This window comes from Syngnathus typhle, linkage group LG5, assembly GCF_033458585.1.
Source record: "Syngnathus typhle isolate RoL2023-S1 ecotype Sweden linkage group LG5, RoL_Styp_1.0, whole genome shotgun sequence".
Lineage (NCBI taxonomy): Eukaryota > Metazoa > Chordata > Actinopteri > Syngnathiformes > Syngnathidae > Syngnathus > Syngnathus typhle.
This window is the reverse complement of record NC_083742.1, coordinates 12,008,335-12,031,244: the sequence shown is the minus strand read 5'-3', so window position 1 is coordinate 12,031,244 and position 22,910 is coordinate 12,008,335. Positions and strand designations below refer to the sequence as shown.

The 22,910-nt window shown below is 41.4% G+C and overlaps 3 protein-coding genes across 4 annotated transcripts; 2 read left to right on the top strand and 1 right to left on the bottom strand.

The window, feature by feature from the left end:
* myo1ha (myosin IHa) lies at positions 1–8,155 on the top strand. 2 transcript variants are annotated; one of them, XM_061277782.1, is made up of 31 exons: positions 1–132; positions 196–311; positions 389–587; positions 672–752; positions 1,047–1,226; positions 1,305–1,403; positions 1,475–1,591; positions 1,654–1,725; positions 1,806–1,925; positions 2,011–2,078; positions 2,156–2,261; positions 2,337–2,417; positions 2,492–2,583; positions 2,656–2,750; positions 2,842–2,888; positions 2,989–3,069; positions 3,164–3,269; positions 3,335–3,452; positions 3,534–3,647; positions 4,358–4,434; positions 4,516–4,584; positions 4,667–4,751; positions 4,828–4,990; positions 5,064–5,147; positions 5,207–5,300; positions 5,977–6,032; positions 6,113–6,248; positions 6,325–6,395; positions 6,506–6,603; positions 6,680–6,779; positions 6,872–8,155. In XM_061277782.1, the coding sequence occupies exons 1-31, from the start codon at positions 4–6 to the stop codon at positions 6,896–6,898; spliced, it is 3,081 nt and encodes a 1,026-aa protein (XP_061133766.1). In that variant the 5' UTR covers positions 1–3; the 3' UTR covers positions 6,899–8,155. The 2 variants fall into 2 exon arrangements, with proteins under 2 accessions (XP_061133766.1, XP_061133765.1); XM_061277781.1 differs by having other exon boundaries at positions 2–132; positions 3,335–3,431.
* kctd10 (potassium channel tetramerization domain containing 10) lies at positions 7,360–10,720 on the bottom strand. The gene is made up of 7 exons (XM_061277784.1): positions 10,562–10,720; positions 9,459–9,672; positions 9,190–9,359; positions 9,020–9,106; positions 8,891–8,943; positions 8,604–8,799; positions 7,360–8,402 (listed from the first exon to the last, which is right to left on the bottom strand). Exons 1-7 carry the CDS (start codon positions 10,562–10,564, stop codon positions 8,181–8,183), a joined length of 945 nt encoding a protein of 314 aa, XP_061133768.1. The 5' UTR covers positions 10,565–10,720; the 3' UTR covers positions 7,360–8,180.
* A 2,182-nt stretch (positions 10,721–12,902) lies between these two features.
* ube3b (ubiquitin protein ligase E3B) lies at positions 12,903–22,846 on the top strand. Its single transcript, XM_061278554.1, has 28 exons — positions 12,903–13,139; positions 13,222–13,330; positions 13,477–13,645; positions 13,741–13,855; positions 14,147–14,206; positions 14,290–14,394; positions 14,469–14,565; positions 14,645–14,730; positions 15,018–15,100; positions 15,344–15,449; positions 15,527–15,647; positions 15,736–15,913; positions 16,019–16,185; positions 16,266–16,433; positions 16,521–16,692; positions 16,769–16,887; positions 17,137–17,251; positions 17,337–17,436; positions 17,578–17,697; positions 17,771–17,947; positions 18,034–18,144; positions 18,236–18,373; positions 18,475–18,540; positions 18,834–18,892; positions 18,973–19,155; positions 19,291–19,402; positions 19,464–19,556; positions 20,176–22,846. Exons 3-28 carry the CDS (start codon positions 13,485–13,487, stop codon positions 20,365–20,367), a joined length of 3,204 nt encoding a protein of 1,067 aa, XP_061134538.1. The 5' UTR covers positions 12,903–13,139; positions 13,222–13,330; positions 13,477–13,484; the 3' UTR covers positions 20,368–22,846.
* The last annotated feature ends 64 nt before the right edge of the window (positions 22,847–22,910 follow it).

The following is a 22,910-nucleotide window of genomic DNA, read 5'->3' as shown; positions in this document are numbered from 1 at the left end:
GAAATGGACATGGAGGGTGCCCTCAACGCAAGGGACCAAGTTGGCATTCAAGACTTTGTTCTCTTGGATGAGACAACAGAGGGAGCCTTCCTCAACAACCTCAAGAAACGCTTCAGCAAGGATCTCATTTACGTGAGCGGGAGACAAAACTCTTTCTTACTATTAACGTTGTATAACTTTGACTCTCTCTTTTAGACCTACATTGGCACTTTATTGGTATCTGTAAACCCCTACAAAGAGTTGGATATCTACAATAAGAAACAGATGGATTTGTACATGGGGGTCAACTTTTTTGAGCTTCCACCACATATGTGAGTATAAAAACCATTGTGAGTGTTTCCGTGGATTGCAGTTTATACTTGACCTAAGATTGTGTCGACTGGCCTAGCTATGCTCTGGCCGACAACGCCTACCACACCATGTTGACCGAGTTCAACAATCACTTCATCCTCATCTCGGGAGAGAGCGGAGCAGGGAAGACGGAAGCCTCCAAAAAGATTCTACAGTATTACGCAGTCAGCTGTCCAAGCACTGCTCTGCTCAACACTGTCAGGGACAAGATGCTCATGTCCAACCCTGTCCTTGAGGTCAATGCTCTAGTATGATGTGATGACATTTGCCAAAAACAGGTCAGGCTCGGGTGAATTACCGTCTACAATGTTTCTCTGCAGGCTTTTGGGAATGCCAAAACGCTGAAAAATGACAACTCAAGTCGATTTGGAAAGTATATGGACATTCAGTTTGATGGTGAGGTAAGAAAGGTCAGATTTAATCCTTCATCTTAATATGTAATTATTTTATATTTCTATATTTGAATATTAGATACATTTTTCCACATGACTGTTAGCTTTTTTGCAGGAAAAGTGGGAACTTGTAAAAGGTATTTTGATACACTAATGTATTGGAGCTGTAGCTAACTTGTGAGTGACCTGAACTTATTTCTTAGATACTGAGATCAAGAGAGGTGTACAAAATTGTCCACTGGACCATCATCTATGACGTAGATTCTTAAATTGAGTTGTTACCTGCTGAATCCTGTGCAATAGGGCGATGCAGTTGGTGGGCACATCCTAAACTACCTGCTTGAAAAGTCCAGGGTGGTGCATCAGAACCACGGGGAGAGAAACTTCCACATTTTCTACCAGCTCCTGGAGGGAGGAGAGGAGGACCTGCTGCACCAGCTAGGCCTGGAGAGAGACTGTCAGCATTATAGCTATCTAACCCAAGTACGTGCGTGTGATTTCTCACATTGGCGCATTGCGTTGGTACCTTTGCCAACTGTCACCGTGTCAACGATCCGACAGGGAGAGTGTGCCATTGTGCCATCTATCAATGACAGAAATGACTGGAAGACAGTCAAAAATGCACTTCAAGTTATTGACATTGATGCGATCAACACAAATGTAAGTTGGGTCATTTTACTGATGTTAAAGGCAACAGTAATCATTTTAATGGCCTTGCAACTTGTGTGCAGCACTTGTTTGGGATCGTTGCGAGTGTTCTTCACCTGGGGAATGTTAAGTTTCAGCCTGACAGTAAAGGTTGTGCCACCCTCAACAACACCAATGCGGAGTTACGTTGGGTGTCAAATGTAAGACAACGTTTCAATTGTTTTAAGTGCAAAGACCCAAAAAGTCCAACTGGTTTTTGCAGCTTCTTGGAATTGATGCTCACAGTCTGCAAGAAGGTTTAACGTACAGGAAGATTGAAGCCAAAACGGACCAGGTATGACAAATTCTTTTCGAATAGAAATGTTACGCAATACAATATTGGCTCATTAGGACTGTATTTGACTTTCTCTCAAGGTGCTCAGTCCATTTTCTCTGGATCACGCCATCTATGTGCGGGATGCCCTGGCCAAGGCCATTTATGGGCATACCTTCACCTGGCTGGTAAACAGGATAAATGAGTCCATGGAGAACACTGTGAGATAGAAAAAAATAAGGGACATCTTGTCAAGCACTACGGTAATGTGTGACACTTTATTGTGATTATGATTTTTAATTTTAGGACCCTTCAAGAAAAACTGTCATTGGACTTTTGGACATCTACGGTTTTGAGGTTTTTAATATCAACAGGTAGACCACTTTTGCTTTATTAGATATTTTATTTGTATATATGTTCGCCTGGATTGTCTGTACGCTTGTGTGTTCAGTTTTGAGCAGTTCTGTATAAACTACTGCAACGAGAAGCTCCAGCAACTTTTCATCCAGCTCACGCTCAAGGCAGAGCAGGAAGAATATCAAGCGGAGGATATTGAGGTACTGAGATTCAACCCCAAAATAAAACATGAGTCAACCAAATTTAGAGTTCCACTCAAGTTTTGCTTTCCTCAGTGGGAGCCGGTGCAGTTTTTCAATAACAAGATCATTTGTGATCTCGTGGAGGAGAGACATAGAGGAATCATATCAATCCTGGTATGTGCTTGCTGGGTACAATCTTGACCTTGATTGGGGAAAATTATGCTACGCTTCTGATTCTGAACCTACAGGATGAGGAGTGTCTGAGACCAGGAGAGGCTACAGACCTCACATTCCTGGAGAGACTGGAAGAAAAAATGGGGAACCACCCGCACTTTGTCTCGTGAGTTCACATCACACTGAAATGTCATGTTATGGCTGACAGAAAATCCGTCCTCACCCTCTTTGAGCGTAGACACAAGCTGGCAGACAAAAAGACACGGAGGACGATGGAAAGAGGAGATTTTCGTCTCTTGCATTATGCCGGCGAGGTCACCTATTGTGTTGTGGGTAAATTAAAGATCAATCTACCTTTCAGCCCTCAAATATTTAAATATTGCTTTGAGCAAACTGCCTAAAATTGTTTTCTGTCATTTAAAAGGTTTTCTGGATAAAAATAATGACCTCTTATACAAAAACATTAAAGATGTAAGTATACAACTTGAATTTTTGACATGAATGATCGAAATAGTCATCAACCTCATGGTGCCTTTTTTTTTTTTTTTCCTGTTTTGCCACCTTCTCCCAGCTGATATGTCAATCAAAAAACAGCATTGTCAGGCAATGCTTCTCCTGCATGGACCCGGACAGCAGGCGGAGACCAGAAACAGTAAGTTGAGTCAGTGTGACATCTCATCTTCACATCTTGTGCACCTGACAGATGAACTGTTGACTTGGGATTATGAGCTGCATTCTCTATGTAGGTGGCCACCCAGTTTAAGAGCAGCCTGCTGAAGCTGACAGAGATCCTCATGGCCAAAGACGCCTGGTACATACGTTGCCTTAAATCCAATGAGTCCAGGAAGCCAGGTACTTGTTGTTTATAAAAGAAGATGCGCAATGAATTCTCCACTTAGCCTCCTTCTCTAACCCAGGACAGTTTGATGAAGCTCTCATCAGACATCAGATCAAATATTTGGGCCTGATGCAGCACCTGAGAGTCAGACGTGCTGGTTTTGCGTATAGGAGGAAGTACGATGTCTTTTTACATCGGTAGGATATTATTCCTACGACAAATTTATAATTCCTTTTTTTGCTGATTATGCTGATGCCAATACATTTGACACTAAACAGCTATAAAGCTCTGTGCCCAGCCACTTGGCCACACTGGAGAGGAGAACCTGCTGATGGTGTGTTGGTGCTGGTTCAACATCTGGGCTATTTTCCAAATGAGTACAAAATGGGAAGGTGAGGAAAATGTCTTGATTACAAAAGTCACCTCATGTCGTTTGTTGACCCAATACATCATGTTTGTGCCATGTAAGAACCTTAATTGCAATAAAATTTGGGGGGTTGTGTAAATCATGAATAAAAACTGGATTTTCAAACTTAGATTCAGGTGAATGCTCTGCAAAGGCACTAAAAGCGTTGTTATTATTGTTTTGCCAATATTCTCTCATTTCAAATTTGATGCACGGCGGAGCAAACTCTTGGATTTATGCCCGATCGAATGACAATTTGACAGGAAATCACCTCAGACCACATCCAACACCAGCACAGAGTTAGACAGCTGGGCAAATGCAACGTGCCTATTTTTTATTTACATTACACCCCATCTATTAACAGCAGGTATCAACCCCTATGAAGCATTGAATCATTGTATTTGATTAAATGTATTATTATTAATTTATATTTATTCCATTAAATATGATGTTATGGGGCGCATATGAACGAAAGGTGTCGGTATCCAGGGACCCCCATCTTGTGGCATTTAAAGGGAATGAAAGCTGCTCCAAATGGCCATGATTGAAGTCTGCTGTGACCACTCACATAGCGTCACAGCCTTCCCACTCAGATCCGCCCACCTTTGAAAATAGCAATATCAGGTCTTACTTGACTCTAGTTCACTCGACTATACCTTGAGAATTGAAATGAAATATGTTCAACTTTTTCATTAGAACCAAAATATTCATCCGCCATCCAAGAACCTTGTATGCTACAGAGGATGCGTTCGAAAAGTGCAAACATCAATTAGGTGAGAGCAAATCCGATGATGTGCATCGTGATCAAGGCTTGAACAATTACACATTGAATGAATGGTGTGTTTATATTTCAGCATCAAGACTCCAGGCCAAATACAAAGGCTACCGGGCAAAGGGCGAGTTTCGAAAACAGAAGGAGGCCGGTGCGTGCATAAGACGCTTCCTGAAGTAATGAGTGATTTAATGTGGGTAAATTATTCCACTTTCTTCCTTCGATGCCCACAGCAACAAAGATCGAGACATGTTGGAGAGGAGTGCAGGCAAGGAAGGAGAGAGACAAGAGAGTGTGGGCTGTGAAAGTCATTAAACAGTAAGAAAACAAGAGCGGAATAACATAACAAGAAAATGTGAAATATATTCCTGGGCTGTACCATTTTTATTTTCAGATTCATCAAAGGCTACATGACCAGAGGGCAAGCAAAAGTCACAGATAACTCAGAGTATTTGGCCTTTGTGAGACAGAATTACCTGAACCGGCTTAAAGAAAACTTGCCAAAAAACGTATTGGATAAAACCACGTGGCTATCTCCACCTCAAGTGCTGGCCGAGGTACACGGAAACAACATCGATGCCCAAATTGAGTTGTATGCCAGTCAACCTTTGCATGTTCTGCCCGCTCCAGACGTCGGAAATACTTCGTAAACTGCACTACCGCCTCATGGTGCGGAAATACGTTAGAGGGATCACGCCCCAGAGGAAAATACAGGTAATACATGTCAAATAATAATCCTTTATTTTATTGCTAATTTCAATGTCTTTTTTCAGCTTCAAATGAAGTTCATTGCCAGCTCCATATTCAAGGGGAAAAAGGAAAGTTATCCACAAAGTGTCGCCCAACCTTTTGTAGAAACACGAATCAGTGAGTAACATACTTTGATTGTTTCTGAAAATAATCAGACAGGCTCAGAATGAGTTGAGAGTCGGTCCAGCACATCAGAGTAGATACAAGAATCCAAAAGTGTTGAGGAACAAATTGGACGTGGACAGTTTGGTGGAAACAATTTGCACATTTGTCCATTTTTCATTGTAAGAGTGAACCCGTGGACCGCATTGGCGCACTCAGTTCTTCAATCTGGCCTACCAAGCAACTTCATTACAGATTTTTTTTCATACCTACATTTCAAAATGTATCAATTTGGAATCAATTATTTGTTACATTTAAATTGTTCATTGGTTTATTGTAAATATTGAAATAAAAAGTTAAGAACATTTGAAAGATTAGGAAAATGAAAAATACGTTAGTTAGCTCGCCTAATTGTAATGCAATTTTAGTGTTTGTCAACCTAAGCCGTCACAATAATCGGGACCCAAAAACATTTATGACTCCTGATTTAGTCGTCAATTAATCTAACAATATGAAAGTAGCAATTTTCTGTCATCAGAAAGACAGACATGAACGTTTTGTACACAAACTAAAAGGCCTCCTGCCAAATTGATGCCACCTTATAATAACTACTCAGCATGATCTGCGGTAGAGTAAATAAATGCCCAAAGGAAAAAAAAACATTTCTGAACAAAACTTTGCATCGTTTCAGGTGATCAAGATATCAACGCGAGGGTCTTACAAATGATTCGACATGAGCACATCAAGGTGAAAAAAGATGTGGGGTTTTTTAGCGCTGATATTCTATAACCCAATCTTATTCTGTGATGGGACTCGTATTTCTACAGTACAGCGTCCTGATGATTAAATACGACAGGAACGGTTTCAAAACGAGGCCGCGGCAGCTCATCTTCACCCAGGCGGCGGCCTACATGGTGGAGGAGGCAAGGATCAAACAGAGAATTTCCTATACTGCTCTCAAAGGTCAACAAGCTACACACCAACCATTACGATTTTATGTTCAACTCCGAGTTTATGGACGATGCATCTCTCGTTGTAGGGATTTCCGTCAGTAATTTGACTGACAGCATCATTGTGTTACACGTAACATGTGAGGAGCCCAAACAAAAGGTACGGAGATCGATTTATATTAAATGCTACTATTACAAATGTAACATGTTAAAATCAGGTCAACATGGTCCAACGTCTTCTAACAAGATAAATGAGTCACATTGTTTCAGGGAGATCTTGTACTGCAGTGCAACCACTTGTTTGAGCTGGTGACCAAACTCAGCATCATTGCTAACAAGCAAAATGCAGTCAGGGTGAGCCAAGGCAGGTAAGTCACCAAATGGTCAAATTGAAGGGATTGGATATTGATAGCGTAGGTGTTATGCTGATCGAAATGTTTTCAGCATCAAGATAGAGTTTCAGCCTGGAAAAGAGAGCGTGATAGAATTCACCATTGGCCCGGAGCCGAACGTGTACAAGGCCAAGAATGGACACCTCATGGTGGTGCGTTCTAGATTGTCATGAAAACCTTTGGCATCATCAATGACAATGCTTTTGAGTCAGGGGAAGTTAATGAGCAACATTTGTGATGACAGGTTGCCACTCGGGCCAGGCCGAGGTAACACGAGGGGTAGAGGAGACACACAAGGCCCCTTGCATATTTCATCAGAAACCCCAAAGCTGGAGAGATATGGCCACTGGATAAACCTCTGACCTCAACTGTTATGCACTTTAGGATGGGCCTATGCAATGAATGATGTCATCACTTCCTCATTGATTAAATTTACACTCATACCATCGGATATTTTAATCAGCTACTTTTTATCAACTCACCCACCATAAAGTGCACTATATTTACAAGAAGTATTAATATTACTATTGATAGTTGTAGTTACACTGCAGTGGTACAACAATTATAATACATATTGCAAAAATTAAAAATGTTGCATGTTAAAAGCATAATTTTGGTAATATTTTTGGATGCTTGCACTTTGGGCTGTTATCTCTAATGAAATGTGTACAGTAGAAGCTTTGTATGTTTCCTAGCAATCAGAACATGCAAGATAAAACCAGAAGCAATTCATACATTTATAGAAATTTATTTTAGATGTATAAATATATAACATATACAATCTGTACAATAGATCTACGAGTGATTGTTACACATATTGATTTATAACTGTGCAAAACTGAACTTTCTGTGATGGGCAGCGTCAATTTACCCCCTTGATAAAAAGCATGTCCATGCAAATCTGTTTCTGGCAGGGAGATCTTCAGTTACACTTGTTCACCCCAATCTTAGCATCTATCCATCATGAAGTCCATATTACCACCACAGGTGAGGGCTCAAGTTACCGCCATACAAAATAAGAACAGAAAAAGAATAAGGGTTCAAACTAAATAAGGTAGACTTGGAAATATTTGATCCACTTCTGTGTATTAAACAATAACATCTAATAAAAATGTCTAAGAATAAAAACAGTGCCATCAGGTGGCCACTTCGTGATTAACACTTGGGTCATTCTCTGAATGATCAGTGAAGCACTCAAAGCCACATGGAAAGGAAAATATGACATGATCCACTTGTAACTACTGACATCATAATTTTTTGATCTCCTTAGGACCACTTGTGATGAACACACATACAACATAGACGTTAGTTGAAACTTCGGTGAACAACCACATATGATTATGAACTTCTGCGTGCCAGAAGACAACCGTGATACAATTGAACACACACTGCAGTCAGTTAGCCAGACCGCAGCAAAGGAGACACAACGAACACATGAACGGCACAGCTACACACTAATACCGTCTCCTGGTAATGCATGTTAGAGAGGCGCTGTTGAGGGAAGGTCTAAGGCACGGGTGCGGTGCAAGGCCTCAGCTAAAACAGGTGGGAGGTCACTGGTGGTGGTGCTGCGTTCGGTCGTTGGGTAGTTTAATGTGGATCCTACGAACTCGCTCAATTCGTTCTCGCTCGTCATCTTCGTCCAGATGATGGGATCGTCCGGCGGCGCCGCCTGTTGCCTCCAGCAGAGCGTTGTCTGGCCCCCTCCCGTCGTGGGATTCGTATAAGAGGATATTGAGGGTCTCCTCGTAGATGCGAGCTTCAGGGAACTCCACCTAGTTCACACATGCAAAGATTGGAGACAATGGTCACATTTCACAGTAATGCAAGTCTATGCCATCATCCAAGCAAAAAAAAAAAAGTCAACTTGCCAGTCCCTCAACAATCATGTTAACTATGTGTAAACCCGCATGTTTTTTATTTGAATCAACTTACCCTTTCTAATGTACATTTATGACCAAAATAGATCTCCTCACCTTTGTCTGCTTCTTCTCAGTGGCATAAACGATGGACGTGCAGCACACTTCAGCTATCTTCCGACCCTGCCCGTAGAAGGACCAGCAGCAGATCTCATCCCCGATGACATCTTTGATGAAGAGTACGCGGCCGTTGAACCGCAACGACAGCTTGTCAAACAGCTCAATATTTTTCAGCATGTTGTCGTCAGAATTGCTGGGGGGGGGTTTGGAGAAACAGCTCATATAATATAGAACCAGTTTGAATCTGTCTGGAAGTGTCAAGAGCTTCAGTTTGGAAGACTCACCTGGTGTAGGAATATTTGTTATTGCTTCTGTTATACAGCAGTTTGACTGTAGGCTGGGAAGACACAAAAATGTGTTTAAAACAATTGGCAAAAGGATCCTGATGAGGAACACTAATATGCTATAGACACCTTATTTGAAGTTGCAATTAGCTTCTGCTCCTCCTTCGATGATGTCATCAGAGGCACTTTACAAAGGGGCTCATACGTTTCTTTATTCTGCAGGACAAGGGATTTAAAAATAAAAATAATTGCAAAAGCATTTAACGAGCAAAATGTCCTTTCGCAGTTACAGGAAGTACCTGCAAAGCAGCCGTGCATTCATCTGCGAGGCCTTGGACAAGATAATACTTGGCTTCTGCAAGCAGCTCCTCGGTTTCCCGCCGACTATCCGGTAACGGCACCGCTCCATCTCTAAGGTAGTTTAGTATCGTTCCAAAATGTTTGCCGCAGCGATCAATCAGAATCCAACCTTCATAAGAAATCGAATTTACCAATTGTAAGTTCAATTTTTCGACACCAAATGGTCAACTTGATAATTTATGCACTTGAAGATTTCCGAGCAACTCACCTTCACTGTCCGTGAGGACCTCCATCCTGCCACTGAACATGGCTTTAAGCATGGTGTCTTGTTTGGTCAGAGTCTGCATTGTTGTGTAGTACAGAGCCCCGCCTACATTTAACTTCACATATTTCGAGCTGGGGCTGGAACCTTTGAAGGATGTGGTCCGGGTGGTAGCTGCCGGCACTGGCGAGCTCACGGCGCTCTCTCCTGACATCTCTTCCTGGAGCACAACCAAACAGAACAATCATGCTTGTCAATGTGTTATGCTTCCAAGCCATGAAACAGTCAACCATTTGACAAATGATTACTACAACAACTAATGTCGATGATGCTCAGAACTGATGGCGTTTCCTGTCATTACTGTTACAACTCATTGTTAATGGCAACAATTAGTGACTGCGTTCAGTATGATACCAAAACATACGACAAGTGAATTACGGATGTAAATAAAGCAATTATTTCAAATATCAAGGTAATATCAGGATGAGCAGCAGTGTTATTTTATCTTTTTCAAATTTCCAAATAACATGCAAATATGATACAGTTTATGTGTTTCACATTTATTAGGAGATCATTTAATTAATTACAGTAATTTGACTTTTTTTTTGGTTTTGTTCAATTTACGTCAACTCTAAAGGTGGCACAGAAACATTCATGTCAAACATCATTTCTGAGTTACAGTGATCGAGCTTTTGTTTACTGTTAACTGGTAATGATAACGTGCCCATTTCTTAATTTGATTTGGTGGCTTGCTACAAGTCTATCCCTTTCATTTCCTCTTTCCACCATTTGTTCACGTTAGTCTAGTTTCGATCAAAAAATATAGCGACGAAGAAAAACTATGCGAAATTGAAGATTGCAACATAAATTGCGTCCATCGTTTTTTAATGAGCAGAACAAGCGCTTTGTGTTGAGTAATGAAGTAATTTGATTTAGAAAGGCAAGCCGAACACGCTAGCTCCTGGCTATTTGAATGCTATTTATGTACTCGAGCAAGTGGGGAGAAGTCCATATTGACAATCAAAATTGATATCGCGCTCTCTACATTAACTTAGGGGTGGCGTTGTGAGAAGATCTCAAATGAAAGTAATACAAAATATCATATTTACCATAGAAGCCACGGCCGACTTGGTAGATGTAACTTGCTAACCTACGTCAGCGTCATCAACTTCCTTCCGGTTCATGGCTGCGCAGTTGAAAATGACGTCAACTTTCCATTTTACTCCTTAAAGGCACAGTTACGTTATTTTTACTTGGTTAAACCATTCCGATTTATTCATTGATTCATTGAAAGGTAGAAAGCAGAGGGAAGAGTCCCTTGTCAGCTCCTTCACTTCCCGGACGTTGAAGGGATGCTACCAAGCCGCGGTTGAAATGTCGGAAAAAAGTCGGTACCGATACCGCGGTCGGCAGTTTCACCATTCAGTCTGTAAACACTGCGTCAATACTTCTCTTGAAACTTTCCTCTGACTGGGCTGTGATACATGATTCGGGTAGGCGGTTCCAGCTATTAACTACACGGGTAGAGAGAGTAGCGTCGCCATGGATGCGTAACCTCCTCGGTTTGTATAGCTTCAAACTGTGACCACGTGTCGAAGTATCATTATTTAAGATGAAATACTCCCTCAGGTCTTCACCAAGTTCGCCTCGGAGAATGCGCCGGGTATATATCAAATCTCCTCGGTGACGACGGTAGGCCAGAGAGAAGAGATTCAACTGTTCCAGTCGATCTTCGTAGGAAAGCTGGTGAAGTTTTGCGACTGTTTTCGTACCGCGACGTTGAACACGCTCCAGCATATCGGTTTCGTACTTGGTCAATGGGAATACTGCAGGCAGTCCGTACTCAAGAATGGGACGCACGTGAGAAATAAACAGGGGTCTGAAAATCGCAGGAGTCATACGGGCAAACGACCGTCGGATGGATCCAAACATCCTGGTGGCAGCGGTGACCTTCTTCGTGGTGTCAAGACTAGTCTTTAGGTCTGACGACACTATGACACCAAGGTCCTTCTCACTTGTGGTGTTTTTAAGGAGATATCCTCCAATATGGTACGCCCTGAGTGGATTCTGAGTTCCCATGGAGAGCACTGAACATTTGGCATGGTTTATTGGAAGCAGCCATTTTTCCGTCCAACAATGGAGCCTATCTAACACGTCTTGGAAACGGTCAGCATCCTCGACGCTAGTAACTTCAGCCCAAAGTTTCAAATCATCCGCGTACAGTAAACACTGAATGTTCAGTTCTTGCGGGAGATCGTTGACGTAGAGTTTGAAGAGTTCGGGTCCAAGGACCGATCCTTGTGGCACTCCACTAGACATAAGCACAGGCGCTGAGTATGCGTCGTTGACTTTCACTCGCATATAACGTCCTTCCAGAAAGTCAGCAATCCAGGATAAGATCTTCCCAGTTACGCCAACCCTTTGGAGTTTAAGCAGGAGACGCATGTGAGGTACTCTGTCAAAGGCTTTGCTGAAGTCCACGAAAATGACATCAAGGCATTTACCAGCGTCGACGGCAGCTACCCACTTCTCTCTGGCTACTAGGAGATTCGATACACAGGAACGTCCTTCCTGGAAACCATGCTGAGCAGCAGTTAGCACGTCAAGCTTGTTCAGGTGATTTTGTAGAGCCCGCTTTAGTAGTTTTTCCATGACCTTACAAACAATCGAGGTCAGACATATGGGTCTGTAATTTGTCGGATCATGGCGAGCTCCTCCCTTGAAGATTGGTTTGACTGTGCCAATTTTCCAATCGACAGGTAGACGTCCGGTTTCCAATGAAAGCTGGAATATGTGTCGGACGGGTTCTGCAATATGCTCGACAATAGTTCTGAGGAAAGCTGGGTGCATCTCATCTGGTCCAGGCGAGGAGTTCTGCCGTAACTCCAGAAGTGCTTTTATAACAGATTCTCGCTCAAATACAAGGTGATGGAAGCCTGAGTCAGGAACTGGAGTTTGGGAATCCAGGATCTGCGGCTCGACGGTATACACAGAGGCGTATTGTGAGCCGAGTGATTCAGCTTTTTCGGCATCCTGGAGAAGGAGATCCTCAGAACCCGGGGAACGAAGGGGAGGTATGCCACTTCCTGCCTTGGTCCTTCTTTTCAAATAAGCGAACAGGAGCTTTGGGGAAGTCTTGGATGACTCCGCCAGATGCAGTTCATATTCGGTTCGTTTTTCCCGCTTCATTTGTGTGCACCGATTTCGAACTATTTTGTAGCGATCATAGTCCACGGGAGATTGAGACAGTTTGAATCGATCCCATAGTTTACGACGACTTTTCAGCAAGAGTCTTAGTTCACCATCAAACCAAGGAGGACCTTTGGTGAAGGCTCGTTTCCGAGAAATTTATAAACAGAACACGTGTATAAATCGTACAGGATTGACTTTAAGCCTATAATAATTCAATAAATATTATTATTCACGGGCACATACACCGAGTTGGAGTTTTCATATGATCACGGTGAACTGTTTTGCTTTTAGATAAATATCACTGCAAAATTCTGGTAGATGAATGCTACACGGACACAATTCAATGCGACACCGTGCATTAATGGTTTCGGGTCGTGCGGGGCTCGCCTCTCATTGTTTACATGTTCAAGTGATATGTATCTCCTGATTTTGAGACTGTCGTCGTTCATGGATTAGCTGTCATCTTGAAAATATGATAACTATCAACAAAACAATGTGAGAAGCTAAACTAAAAGACAATATTTATGCAGACTCTCAAACTAGCCGCGGATGCTAACTATTTCAGCTACTTTATCAGTGTGTAGCGCGTTTATCCAGAGATGACGAGTTAGTCCACATCGTTAATCAGCTTTTGCTGCTGTTCGGACCCCGAAGACAACATCATCATTATGGAGGTGTAGCACCAGGTGAGCTTTCTTGGCACGCAAATGATCTTATCACGAAAATTATGCAGTGCATGTAAATGTTGTGAATCGACATCAATAGCTATACTTATAGAAGAGAGTCTGCAAAATGGCACAAAATGTAAGCGATTGAATGCCCTCTTCCTTAGAGTGCAGAATGTTTGGTGCACCCCAAAGCTCGAAGTCTGAATTCCTGGATAAAGCCAGGCAAGCCAGGGAGGAGAGGAAAGGGCAGAAGGAGAAAGAGAGAGCAGCAATCCTCATCCAAGCCTTGGTCAGACGATTTTTATGTCGCAGCAGACTCCAGAAACAAATAAGGTTCTCTTAACTCTATTGGCTACTTGCAAAACAAACCCTGCTTCTTCAAGATATCTCCTGCATTAAGGTAATATTTGTATTTTCTATTTCACCAGGAAAGATGTTGATGACTATTTTGAGTCTCCAGCTGCAACGTCAAAAAGAAATGCACTTTCAATTTTTAAAATTGCTCGTAAATTACTATTCATTTACCACTTGGAGGATAAGATGGTGAGTATAACATGTTTTTTTAGTTTTAGAGTAGTGTGGTCTTTGTGACATATTGTTGTTTGATACATAAACAGTACAGCAACCAGCCACAAATACAGCAATACAAAAGTTGTATTGATAATAGCTTTACAATGAAAATAATGACTAGTTTTTTTGGTATGAGTGATTAATTTTCTACTGTAGCTAGTGATACTACAGGACTGCAATGCATCATAATAGTGGGGGTTTCTAATATTTGAACTTCCCCAATTTATGGGCTGTTTTTGATGTTTAATTTTGCTTTTTGGACAGAGGTTTGAAAAGCTTTGTCGGGCTATTCTTGCCAGCATGGAAGTTGAAAACGAGCCTAAAGTAAGTGTTTAGTGCTCTTTTCATTGCCGAATAACTTGATGTGAGTTTATATCATGTTGATTGTTTTCACTTTTGTCTCTCAGGTCTGGTATGTGTCTTTGGCACTCTCCAAAGATCTCACAATCCCTTGGTTGAAACAGATTAAAGATGTTCTCTGGACCTGCTGTCAACTACTAAAGACTTTAAAGGTTTGTACAGGCTTAAATAAGCACAATATTGATGGTATTAGGTTACATGATGTCTTTGTTTTTATGATTCCCAGCCTGATATCCTGCAGGACAACAAATTGGTAACCCTTTACCTCACCATGCTGGTCACTTTCACGGACACATCAACATGGCGGATTGTGAGAGGGAAAGGTAGGTCAGGAGCCACACGAGCAATCTTTTATCTGATAATGTCAAGCATCATGGAGTTTGTTCCTCCGCTTTGTTTTAGGAGAAGCTCTCCGACCTGCTTTGATGAGAATCTGTGAGAATATCATGGGTCATCTCAATCAAAAGGGATTCTATTCAACACTACAGGTTCGGTATCACAGGCAGAATCCACTACAGACATTCTGAATATTTGGTCACCATTTGGTCTTATATGAACATAGTATAAGGATAATAATAAATGTATTAATCAAAACTGCGTGACTGAGCCTTTTGAAAAGTCTGCAGGTTTTTGGTTTTTTTTTAGACGGTGGATCTTGTGCAAGTGTACCAGTAAATGTATCCTCTCTCATTTCTGTTCTTTACTAATTTGTGACAGTTTTAGTCTAAGCAGTACTGCCAGCTGACGCGAAGGACATTTTTCTCTATTTTTTCAGATTTTGCTGACCAATGGCTTGGCTCGTTCGAAACCAGCTCTCTCAAAAGGCACTTTAACTGCTATATTTACTTTGTCACTAAGGTGGGTGAGTTCAAATGGAGCGTTTGGGGCGGGGTAGATTAATTGCACAATTTATGGTCATAATGATTACTTTAATGACTATTGTAATCGTGATTTAAGTGTTCATCGTGTCAGGTAAAACATCACCTGCCGGCTGCACACAATCAAAGAGTGGCGGCCAAACTTGTGATCACGATTGAAATGTAATGAATTGTGCAGCCCTCGATTGATCCTTTCTGCTCTGTTTTGTTTGTCTAATCTCAGGCCAGTCATCGCTGCTCACTTCTCAGACAACCTGCTCAGATCATTCCTCATTCACGTTATGTCCGTTCCAGCTGTGACTTCGCACCTGTGTAAGCTCACCCCAGAGGTACGAAGTCAACTATGAACAATGCTAATAATATACTTGCTACGCACAGGTTTTAAACATTAGCTCTCTCGCAACAGTGTATTACGTCGATCCAGACTCATGGCCTTCTAAAGAAGTTTATCCTTCTTCTGAGCCGTGAGGAGCAGTGCTCTGATATCTGTGTGTGTCTCGAGGGGAGCCACACACTCTGCTTATTAGGTACAGCATTTGAGCTGTTCTGCTGAGTCAGTTGATACTTTTAGGTGAGCGAATACTTCAATTCGCTCCTCCTCCTGTGTTAATTTAGGTAACCTGATTCACTTGGGCTTCCTGAATGAGCGAATCATAGAGGAGGAGACCAATCGCTTTGTGAAGGACCTGACTGACATGCTGTCCTACTGCCAGAGATATGTGTCCCAAAAGAAGTCCAACCTCACCCACTGGCACCCAGTCCTGGGCTGGTTTTCCCAAATTGTAGATTATGGGTGAGGAACAGATTTTTAATCCAAGTTTAGATTTACCTTGAAAGTGAATCTTACTGATTTGATTCTGTGGCCACTGACTGCATGTTGCTGCTCTGTTTCTTGTAGTCTTAACGAATCAATGCCACTGGTCACCAAGCAACTGCAGCATCTGTGGGGCGTGCCTGTCATTCGGACCCTCTTCAGCGACGTCCTCTCGAAGAAGCTCGAGAGTCAGGAGCTCAGTCCCGCACCCGCACAACCTAGCACGTCGCAAAATAACCTGCCAGTTAAAAGTGGGTCACAAATCCGAATCCGTGCTTTTTGGTGGTGAGTGTGATGGATGAGGAACTCAATTGCTGTCCTCTACTGATAGGCCTGTTTAAGCGAGCTTTTCAGAAGTCCGCGTCTGTACGAAACATCTTGAAGCCGGTCGGGGGAAAGCGGGTGGACTCTGCTGAAGTTCAGAAGGTGTGCAGCATTTGTGTGCTCTACCAAACTGCCCTTTCCACACTGACGCAAATACGACTACAGATTCTCACCGGTCAGTACACCGGCCGGTAATTAATATGTTGAACTATTTGGAGACTTGTAACGGGACAGTCGCTATGTTTTCCGTTTCAACGCGCAGGTCTGACACACCTCGATGACCTCCTGCCCAAGTTGTGGGCTTTTATCTGTGAATTGGGCCCACAGGGAGGCCTTAAGCTTTTTATGGAGTGTCTCAACAATGACACTGAAGAGTCTAAGCGGCTCCTGGCTATGCTTATGCTCTTCTGTGACTGTTCACGGCACCTCATCACGTAATTATTGGTCATTTGTTTTAGTCTGTGCTTTTTGAATCATATGCGTTCACGAGTTGTTGTCGATGTGTTTCAGAATTCTGGATGACATCGAAGTCTACGAAGAACAGACCTCCTTTAAAATAGAGGAGCTCATCACTATCTCCTCCTTTCTTAACACGTTTGTGTACAAAATGATATGGGACGGTATCCTTGGTGAGCGATCCTATTTTCTGCCAGTGCATTCATATGGACGTGGAAATGTTTTTGTCTGGAATTGTGATAAAGTTGCTAAAATGGACACACAAATAATTACCTAATCAATCAAGTTGCCAATACAAATGTTGGTAGAATAATTCAATCCCCACCGAAAGTTGATTTCTCTCCTTTTTGAGGAGTACAGAGTTTTCGATTTGAAAAATTTCAACATTGGGGTTGCAAAACGTATTCTTGTGTGTCTAACAGAGAACGCAAAGGGGGAGAAACTGGAGTTATTCCACAGCGTTCACGGATGGTTAATGGTGCTTTACGAACGCGATTGCCGGAGAAAATTCACCTTTGATGACCACTGGTTACGCAAGTAAATTCAAACTGAGAATGCGCCTCTATGTTTAAAACGGGGATTCATTTAAAAATCTCTTTCATCCTCCATCTGCTGCATTCAGAGACTTAAAACCAAGCTTGCTGTTCCAAGAACTTGAGAAAGGCAAGAAGCGAGCCCAGCTGATACTGCAATATATCCCACATGTTATTCCTCATAAAAATGTGAGTTATCCTATTACTGTATTTTTATTGTTATCGTATCTTACTCTCGGGGGTCTGGAATGTAGTATAACCGTGACGAAATAAATATTCTCCTATCATCTTGCATGCACGAATGTGTTGCCTGCCCTCTGACTATTTCAGAGGGTGCTGCTGTTTCGGAATATCGTCACTAAGGAAAAAGAGAATCTTGGCCTAATAGAAACCAACTCCGCCTCGCCGCACGTCACGCACATTACCATTCGCCGCTCACGCATGTTAGAGGTATGGACACAAATGGGATGGATGATGAGAAATGCTCCTGCTGTTTCCATTAACGTGTGCGCCAATATGTTAGGATGGTTACGACCAGCTCCGCCGTTTACCTGTGAATTCCATAAAAGGCGTCATACGTGTGAAGTTTGTGAATGACCTGGGAGTGGATGAAGCGGGTATCGATCAAGATGGTGTGTTTAAAGAGTTTCTTGAAGAGATCATTAAGAAAGTGTTCAACCCTGCACTCAACCTATTCAAGGTAACTCATTCATAGAAAAAAAAAAATCTCCTTCATTTAAGATCTTGTTTTCAATTTGATTTTGCTTTTGTTCATATTTGTCTCAGACCACGAGTGGAAATGAGCGGCTTTATCCTTCGCCTACTTCCTACATCCACGAGAACCATCTGCAGCTATTTGAGTTTGTGGGGAAGATGTTAGGGAAAGCCATTTATGAGGTATTTGTGGCGCACAAAGGAATCAATCCCACCATGGATTTGTTTCATTTTGGGTCATTGTGTAACATTGGCATCGTTTGTGTGTGTTTAGGGCATTGTAGTGGATGTTCCTTTTGCTTCCTTCTTCCTCAGCCAAGTTTTGGGTCATCACCACAGCACTTTTTACAGCTCCATTGATGAGCTGCCCTCATTGGACTCAGAGTTTTACAAGAACCTCACCTCCATTAAGGTTTACTAAATCTTGAATTGTCATATGGTACATTTTTATCCCCTTACATGCTGTGGATCAGTCTCTACATAATACTTTATATTTCTATCCATGTTTTCCAGCGCTATGATGGAGATGTGGGAGACCTGGGACTCTCGTTATCCTATGATGAAGATGTTATGGGACAGGTGAGGATTTGAAACAGAGGTGGTACATTTTTTTTCCGGATGCCGGCAGACCTGCATTTTGATTAGATTAAATAATAATATCAATAAGAAATGACTGAAATTTGAAAAGTCACAACTTCATAACATTGTTTGGTGAATGACTATAACCAGTGGAATATTGATATGATCAATAATAAAATGCTCTTAATTCCAACATCAACAGCTGTTGTTGTAAATTTAACAGGCATATTTTTCAAATGGTATGACCTGTAGGCAAGTTCATCCAGAATGAATTGCTATATTTTTCCATACAGCTTGTTTGTCATGAGTTGATACCTGGAGGCAAGACCATGCCAGTCACCAATGAAAATAAGTACGTCAGTCGATATCAAAGTTTCAAAACGTAAAATCTGTTGATGCTGTGATTGTAGTTTGATCCATTTTTATCTGCAGGTTCAGCTACATCCACCTCATGGCTCACTTCCGGATGCACACTCAGATTAAGGAGCAAACGGCAGCTTTCATCCGAGGCTTTCGCAGCATCATTAACCCAGAATGGTTGCACATGTTCTCGACACCCGAGGTTCAGCGTCTAGTCTCGGGAGATAATGCTGAAATTGACTTGGATGACCTCAAGTACGTACTTCATTTTCACCCTCCTCTATCCTAGCACGATTTCACATTCTCCAAAGTGTTGCGCTTTGGAGTTGGAGCACACAATTTGACTTTCTTCCCTTTCTAAATTGTGGCCTTGCTGTCTGTATGATTTAGGAAGCACACCGTCTACTACGGAGGTTTTCATAGCAGCCATCGTGTTATCATCTGGCTGTGGGACATCTTGTCCAGTGATTTCACGGCTGAGGAGAGGGCAATGTTCCTCAAAGTAAGCTCATTTTCATTTGTCTCATACTGTGTGCCCTTCAACTCATTTTGCTCTTGTGTAGTTTGTTACCAGCTGCTCAAGACCTCCTCTCCTAGGTTTTGCCTACCTCAAGCCACCTTTTTCAATCCGTTGTGTGGAAGTGTCAGATGATCAGGTGAGACTGTTGCTCAGTTTTATTTATGTACAGAAAAAGGGAGTGGTCAAGAAAATTACAGCAGGTTTTGGAAATCATTGTAGATTTTCTAATTGTCCAATGTCTTTTATTTTTTAGTGATACAAGTAGGTTGCATATATGTATTGTATTGGAGACCTGCCGATGGGATTCAAAAATCATCTTTCAAAAATGTTGGCTAATATACTGCTTTTTTTTTTTTTGCTGCTTTTAGCAGATGGTAATAATTCATGCAAACAAGCAGATATTTTTTCTGTTCACATTACTCAAATGCCAGGTGACTTGTTTCCAAAGGAAATGTATAAGTGATGCTGAAATGTTAATGACAGGCTGTTTCTACGTCTTCATTTAAAGTAGGATTCTTAATTGCTCTCCTTTGAGTACATTTTAGAAAGAGAAGATAAACAGGTATTGACTGGATTTGATTTGTAACTTTCCAATCCTTAGTATATCATTGAAAAAACAAAATAGTTGAAAATGTTAACATCCAGAATTTTCTCAATTAATGATGTTGTGGATGTGGTGTGAAAATTGCAAAAATTGCACATCCGTTTTGTCATCAGTCTGTTTTTCTTTCTCATGTTTTATTTTCTGTGGCCAGGACACGGGGGACACCCTTGGCAGCGTGCTCCGAGGCTTCTTCACAATCCGTAAAAAGGAGCCTGGTGGTAGACTGCCCACATCCTCCACATGCTTCAACCTGCTCAAACTGCCCAACTACAGCAAGAAGAGCATCTTGCGTGACAAGCTACGCTACGCCATCAGTATGAACACCGGCTTTGAGCTTTCGTAACGCACAAGTGTTGCAAAAGGACAAATGTGCACAGGATGAGGCTGCCTGAACCAAGCAAAACAGTTTAGCTACGTGGTCGCCTGTCACGTCTGAGGAAATCTCCCACAAAAGTAGAGGAGTCGTGAAGGGCAACAAACTTGCAGGATTACTATTTAACTCCCATCCAGCTACAGGGGGATGCTGATTTTGCAGCACAATCTAATTCTGCATTTCCCCTTGCCATGCAAATCTCAAAATCTAAGGTCCTATTTCGTACTTAATTCCATCAAATCATTTTTAGAGTTACTTGATCTCGGTTTCTCAGGCTTAACATGCTATTTTTTAGCTTGAACACTCTCACCATTTGAGAACTGGAAAGCAATACAGATGCAATGCAAGGCATTCGATGCATGAAAACAACGTGATGCATCGGTAATACACTTACAATTTTGAACTTTGGTATCCAAGCATCTTTGAGAGGGTATCAAATGAGCTCTAATGAGTTTTTGCCTTGATAAATGCAATTTGTCTTCAGCCTCCACAACGGAGGGCTTCCCCGTCCTGTGTTGATCTCATTTAACTTCCTTTCTCTTAAAGGCACAGGCTATCTTTTTTTTTTATATATATATAAATACAGAAGTGATGTCTGCTTTTGCAACTTTTACCCACGAAAAAAAAAGGCCTGGAAATGTCTTGTCACGTCTCAAATGAACTGCGGTTTTGTATTTCATGCTCGAAGACCGTAACGTTGCTCACTACACCTTTTAAATAACCGAGTGCCTCATGTATCGCCATCTTTCCCTCGCTATCAACTTGACCTATTTACCGATTACAAGTGAAACCAATAATGTATGTTGGAAACAAGCCATAGAAACAAGGACTGGGCTTATTCTCTGAAACCCAACCACTGTAATACTACTATAACGACTACAACATAGTCTTGAGGCTTTGACGAGGCTCTCCATGGACTTTCTAAGCCATCTTGCGAAGAATTATCGGTTCTAACAAGCCTCTCAACGTGATGTCATGGACTGGATCATCGGCCTAAGTGGCTTGATGTTCCTCTGGGTGGTAATGTCATGGAAGTTGTTCTGCTGTTGGGTAAATTTTAGGGCTAAGTGTCATTTTAGTCAAGGACTTAACAGAAATAGTAATGCAGCTTTCAAAGGAAGGTCCGAAAAGTAAGCATAACATCTCAACCAAATCTGTGATTATGCAAAAAGAAAAAACATTGTCATTACCTACTACCATACAGGTGAACTTTTAATAACCAGCAGCTTGAGTGAAAATAACACAGTTTGGATTTAACTTGGTTCACAAGAGTTAATTTCTGTGACACAAAATTAGATTTACCCCAATTTGCAGTGGGTATAATAAATATGCCCGGACGTGTTCAAATGCCAGGTTTTGGAGATCAAGATTAATAATTAAAAAAAAATGCTTTCACCATAAGGTAACCTATAATTTAATTGGGGGGTGGCTTGGAAATTGTATAAATTAAATAGTGTCAGGCTTGTGCTGACCCCGCATGAGTATAAGCGTTATTGGTTAATTCTGAACATAGCCACATCCTAATTCTAAGAGGGTGTGCCTGTACACGCTTGTGCAACCACAATATCTCAACTGTTTAATTTGACTTCAAATCTAAAAATAGCTAATTCAGTAATTCAGTTTTGAAATTATATACCTTTTTATTTTTTTATTTTTATTTAAATCACACAAACCTGGCATTTGAAAGTTGTATGTAGACTTACTGTACCTAGTTTTAATAATTTGACTAGGTTCCTAAAGGGGATGTTCTCAAAAACATTACCTTTGAGATACCACCCCAGTGACCAACCAATATACCCAAAAGATACGATTGCCTTTTTTTGTGTGAGTAATGGAATAATGGCTTTATGGTTTTTTTTGTCAACCTGTTCTATGCAATTGAATCTAATGTAAGGACAATCATTTTCTGAGGTTAAGTCGATAACCTCAGAAAATGATTGTTTTTATTCATGTTTTGAAGTCCTAAAATATTTTTCTTTCATATTTATGTAAATGTCTTATTATTCAGTATTTTATCTGACTAAATTTGGTGGCATCTGCTACCAAATATAATTCCTTTCCCTACCTTACAAAATATTATTGTGTAGAGCTGGTTGACAAAAAAATGTCGTGTTCCTTTCAAAGTGGACTAGCATTTCCTAATTATAACCAGGCATGCAAAATAAAATACAGAAGCGCAGTTTGTTTTTACAAGAGACTAAAAAAATGATGTCAACAACAACAAAAAAAAACCCCACATCTAACCCACTTTAAATGCAAATACACGCCCAGAGACATTGTACCCCCTTCATGTGAGAGTCAAATTGTCTTAAAAGCGTCTTTCGAGATGACTGCACTATGGAATGTGTACAAAGAGCGAATCTTGTGTAAAATTTGTCCATGTATGTAAGATATGTTTTCTTGTTAAATCATGCACCGGTATTATATAAACTATTTGCTCCAAAGGTCACCAGGTATTTTTGACCCCTATCAATTATGTCGGATTGCAAGCAGCTGCTGTGTGAGAGAGCAAC

Coding starts and splice junctions, on each gene's coding strand:
- kctd10 (XM_061277784.1), bottom strand. Junction 9,107..9,189: donor AATGCACGGCTGCTTTGCAG/GTACTTCCTGTA, acceptor CTTGTCCTGCAG/AATAAAGAAACGTATGAGCC. Junction 8,403..8,603: donor CTGAGAAGAAGCAGACAAAG/GTGAGGAGATCT, acceptor TGTGTGAACTAG/GTGGAGTTCCCTGAAGCTCG.
- ube3b (XM_061278554.1), top strand. CDS start 13,485: ATGTTTGGTGCACCCCAAAGCTCGAAGTCTGAATTCCTGGATAAAGCC. Junction 14,207..14,289: donor AAGTTGAAAACGAGCCTAAA/GTAAGTGTTTAG, acceptor TTTGTCTCTCAG/GTCTGGTATGTGTCTTTGGC. Junction 16,693..16,768: donor TGTTCACGGCACCTCATCAC/GTAATTATTGGT, acceptor GATGTGTTTCAG/AATTCTGGATGACATCGAAG.
- myo1ha (XM_061277782.1), top strand. CDS start 4: ATGGACATGGAGGGTGCCCTCAACGCAAGGGACCAAGTTGGCATTCAA. Junction 133..195: donor TCAGCAAGGATCTCATTTAC/GTGAGCGGGAGA, acceptor TCTCTCTTTTAG/ACCTACATTGGCACTTTATT. Junction 4,435..4,515: donor AAAGTGCAAACATCAATTAG/GTGAGAGCAAAT, acceptor TTTATATTTCAG/CATCAAGACTCCAGGCCAAA.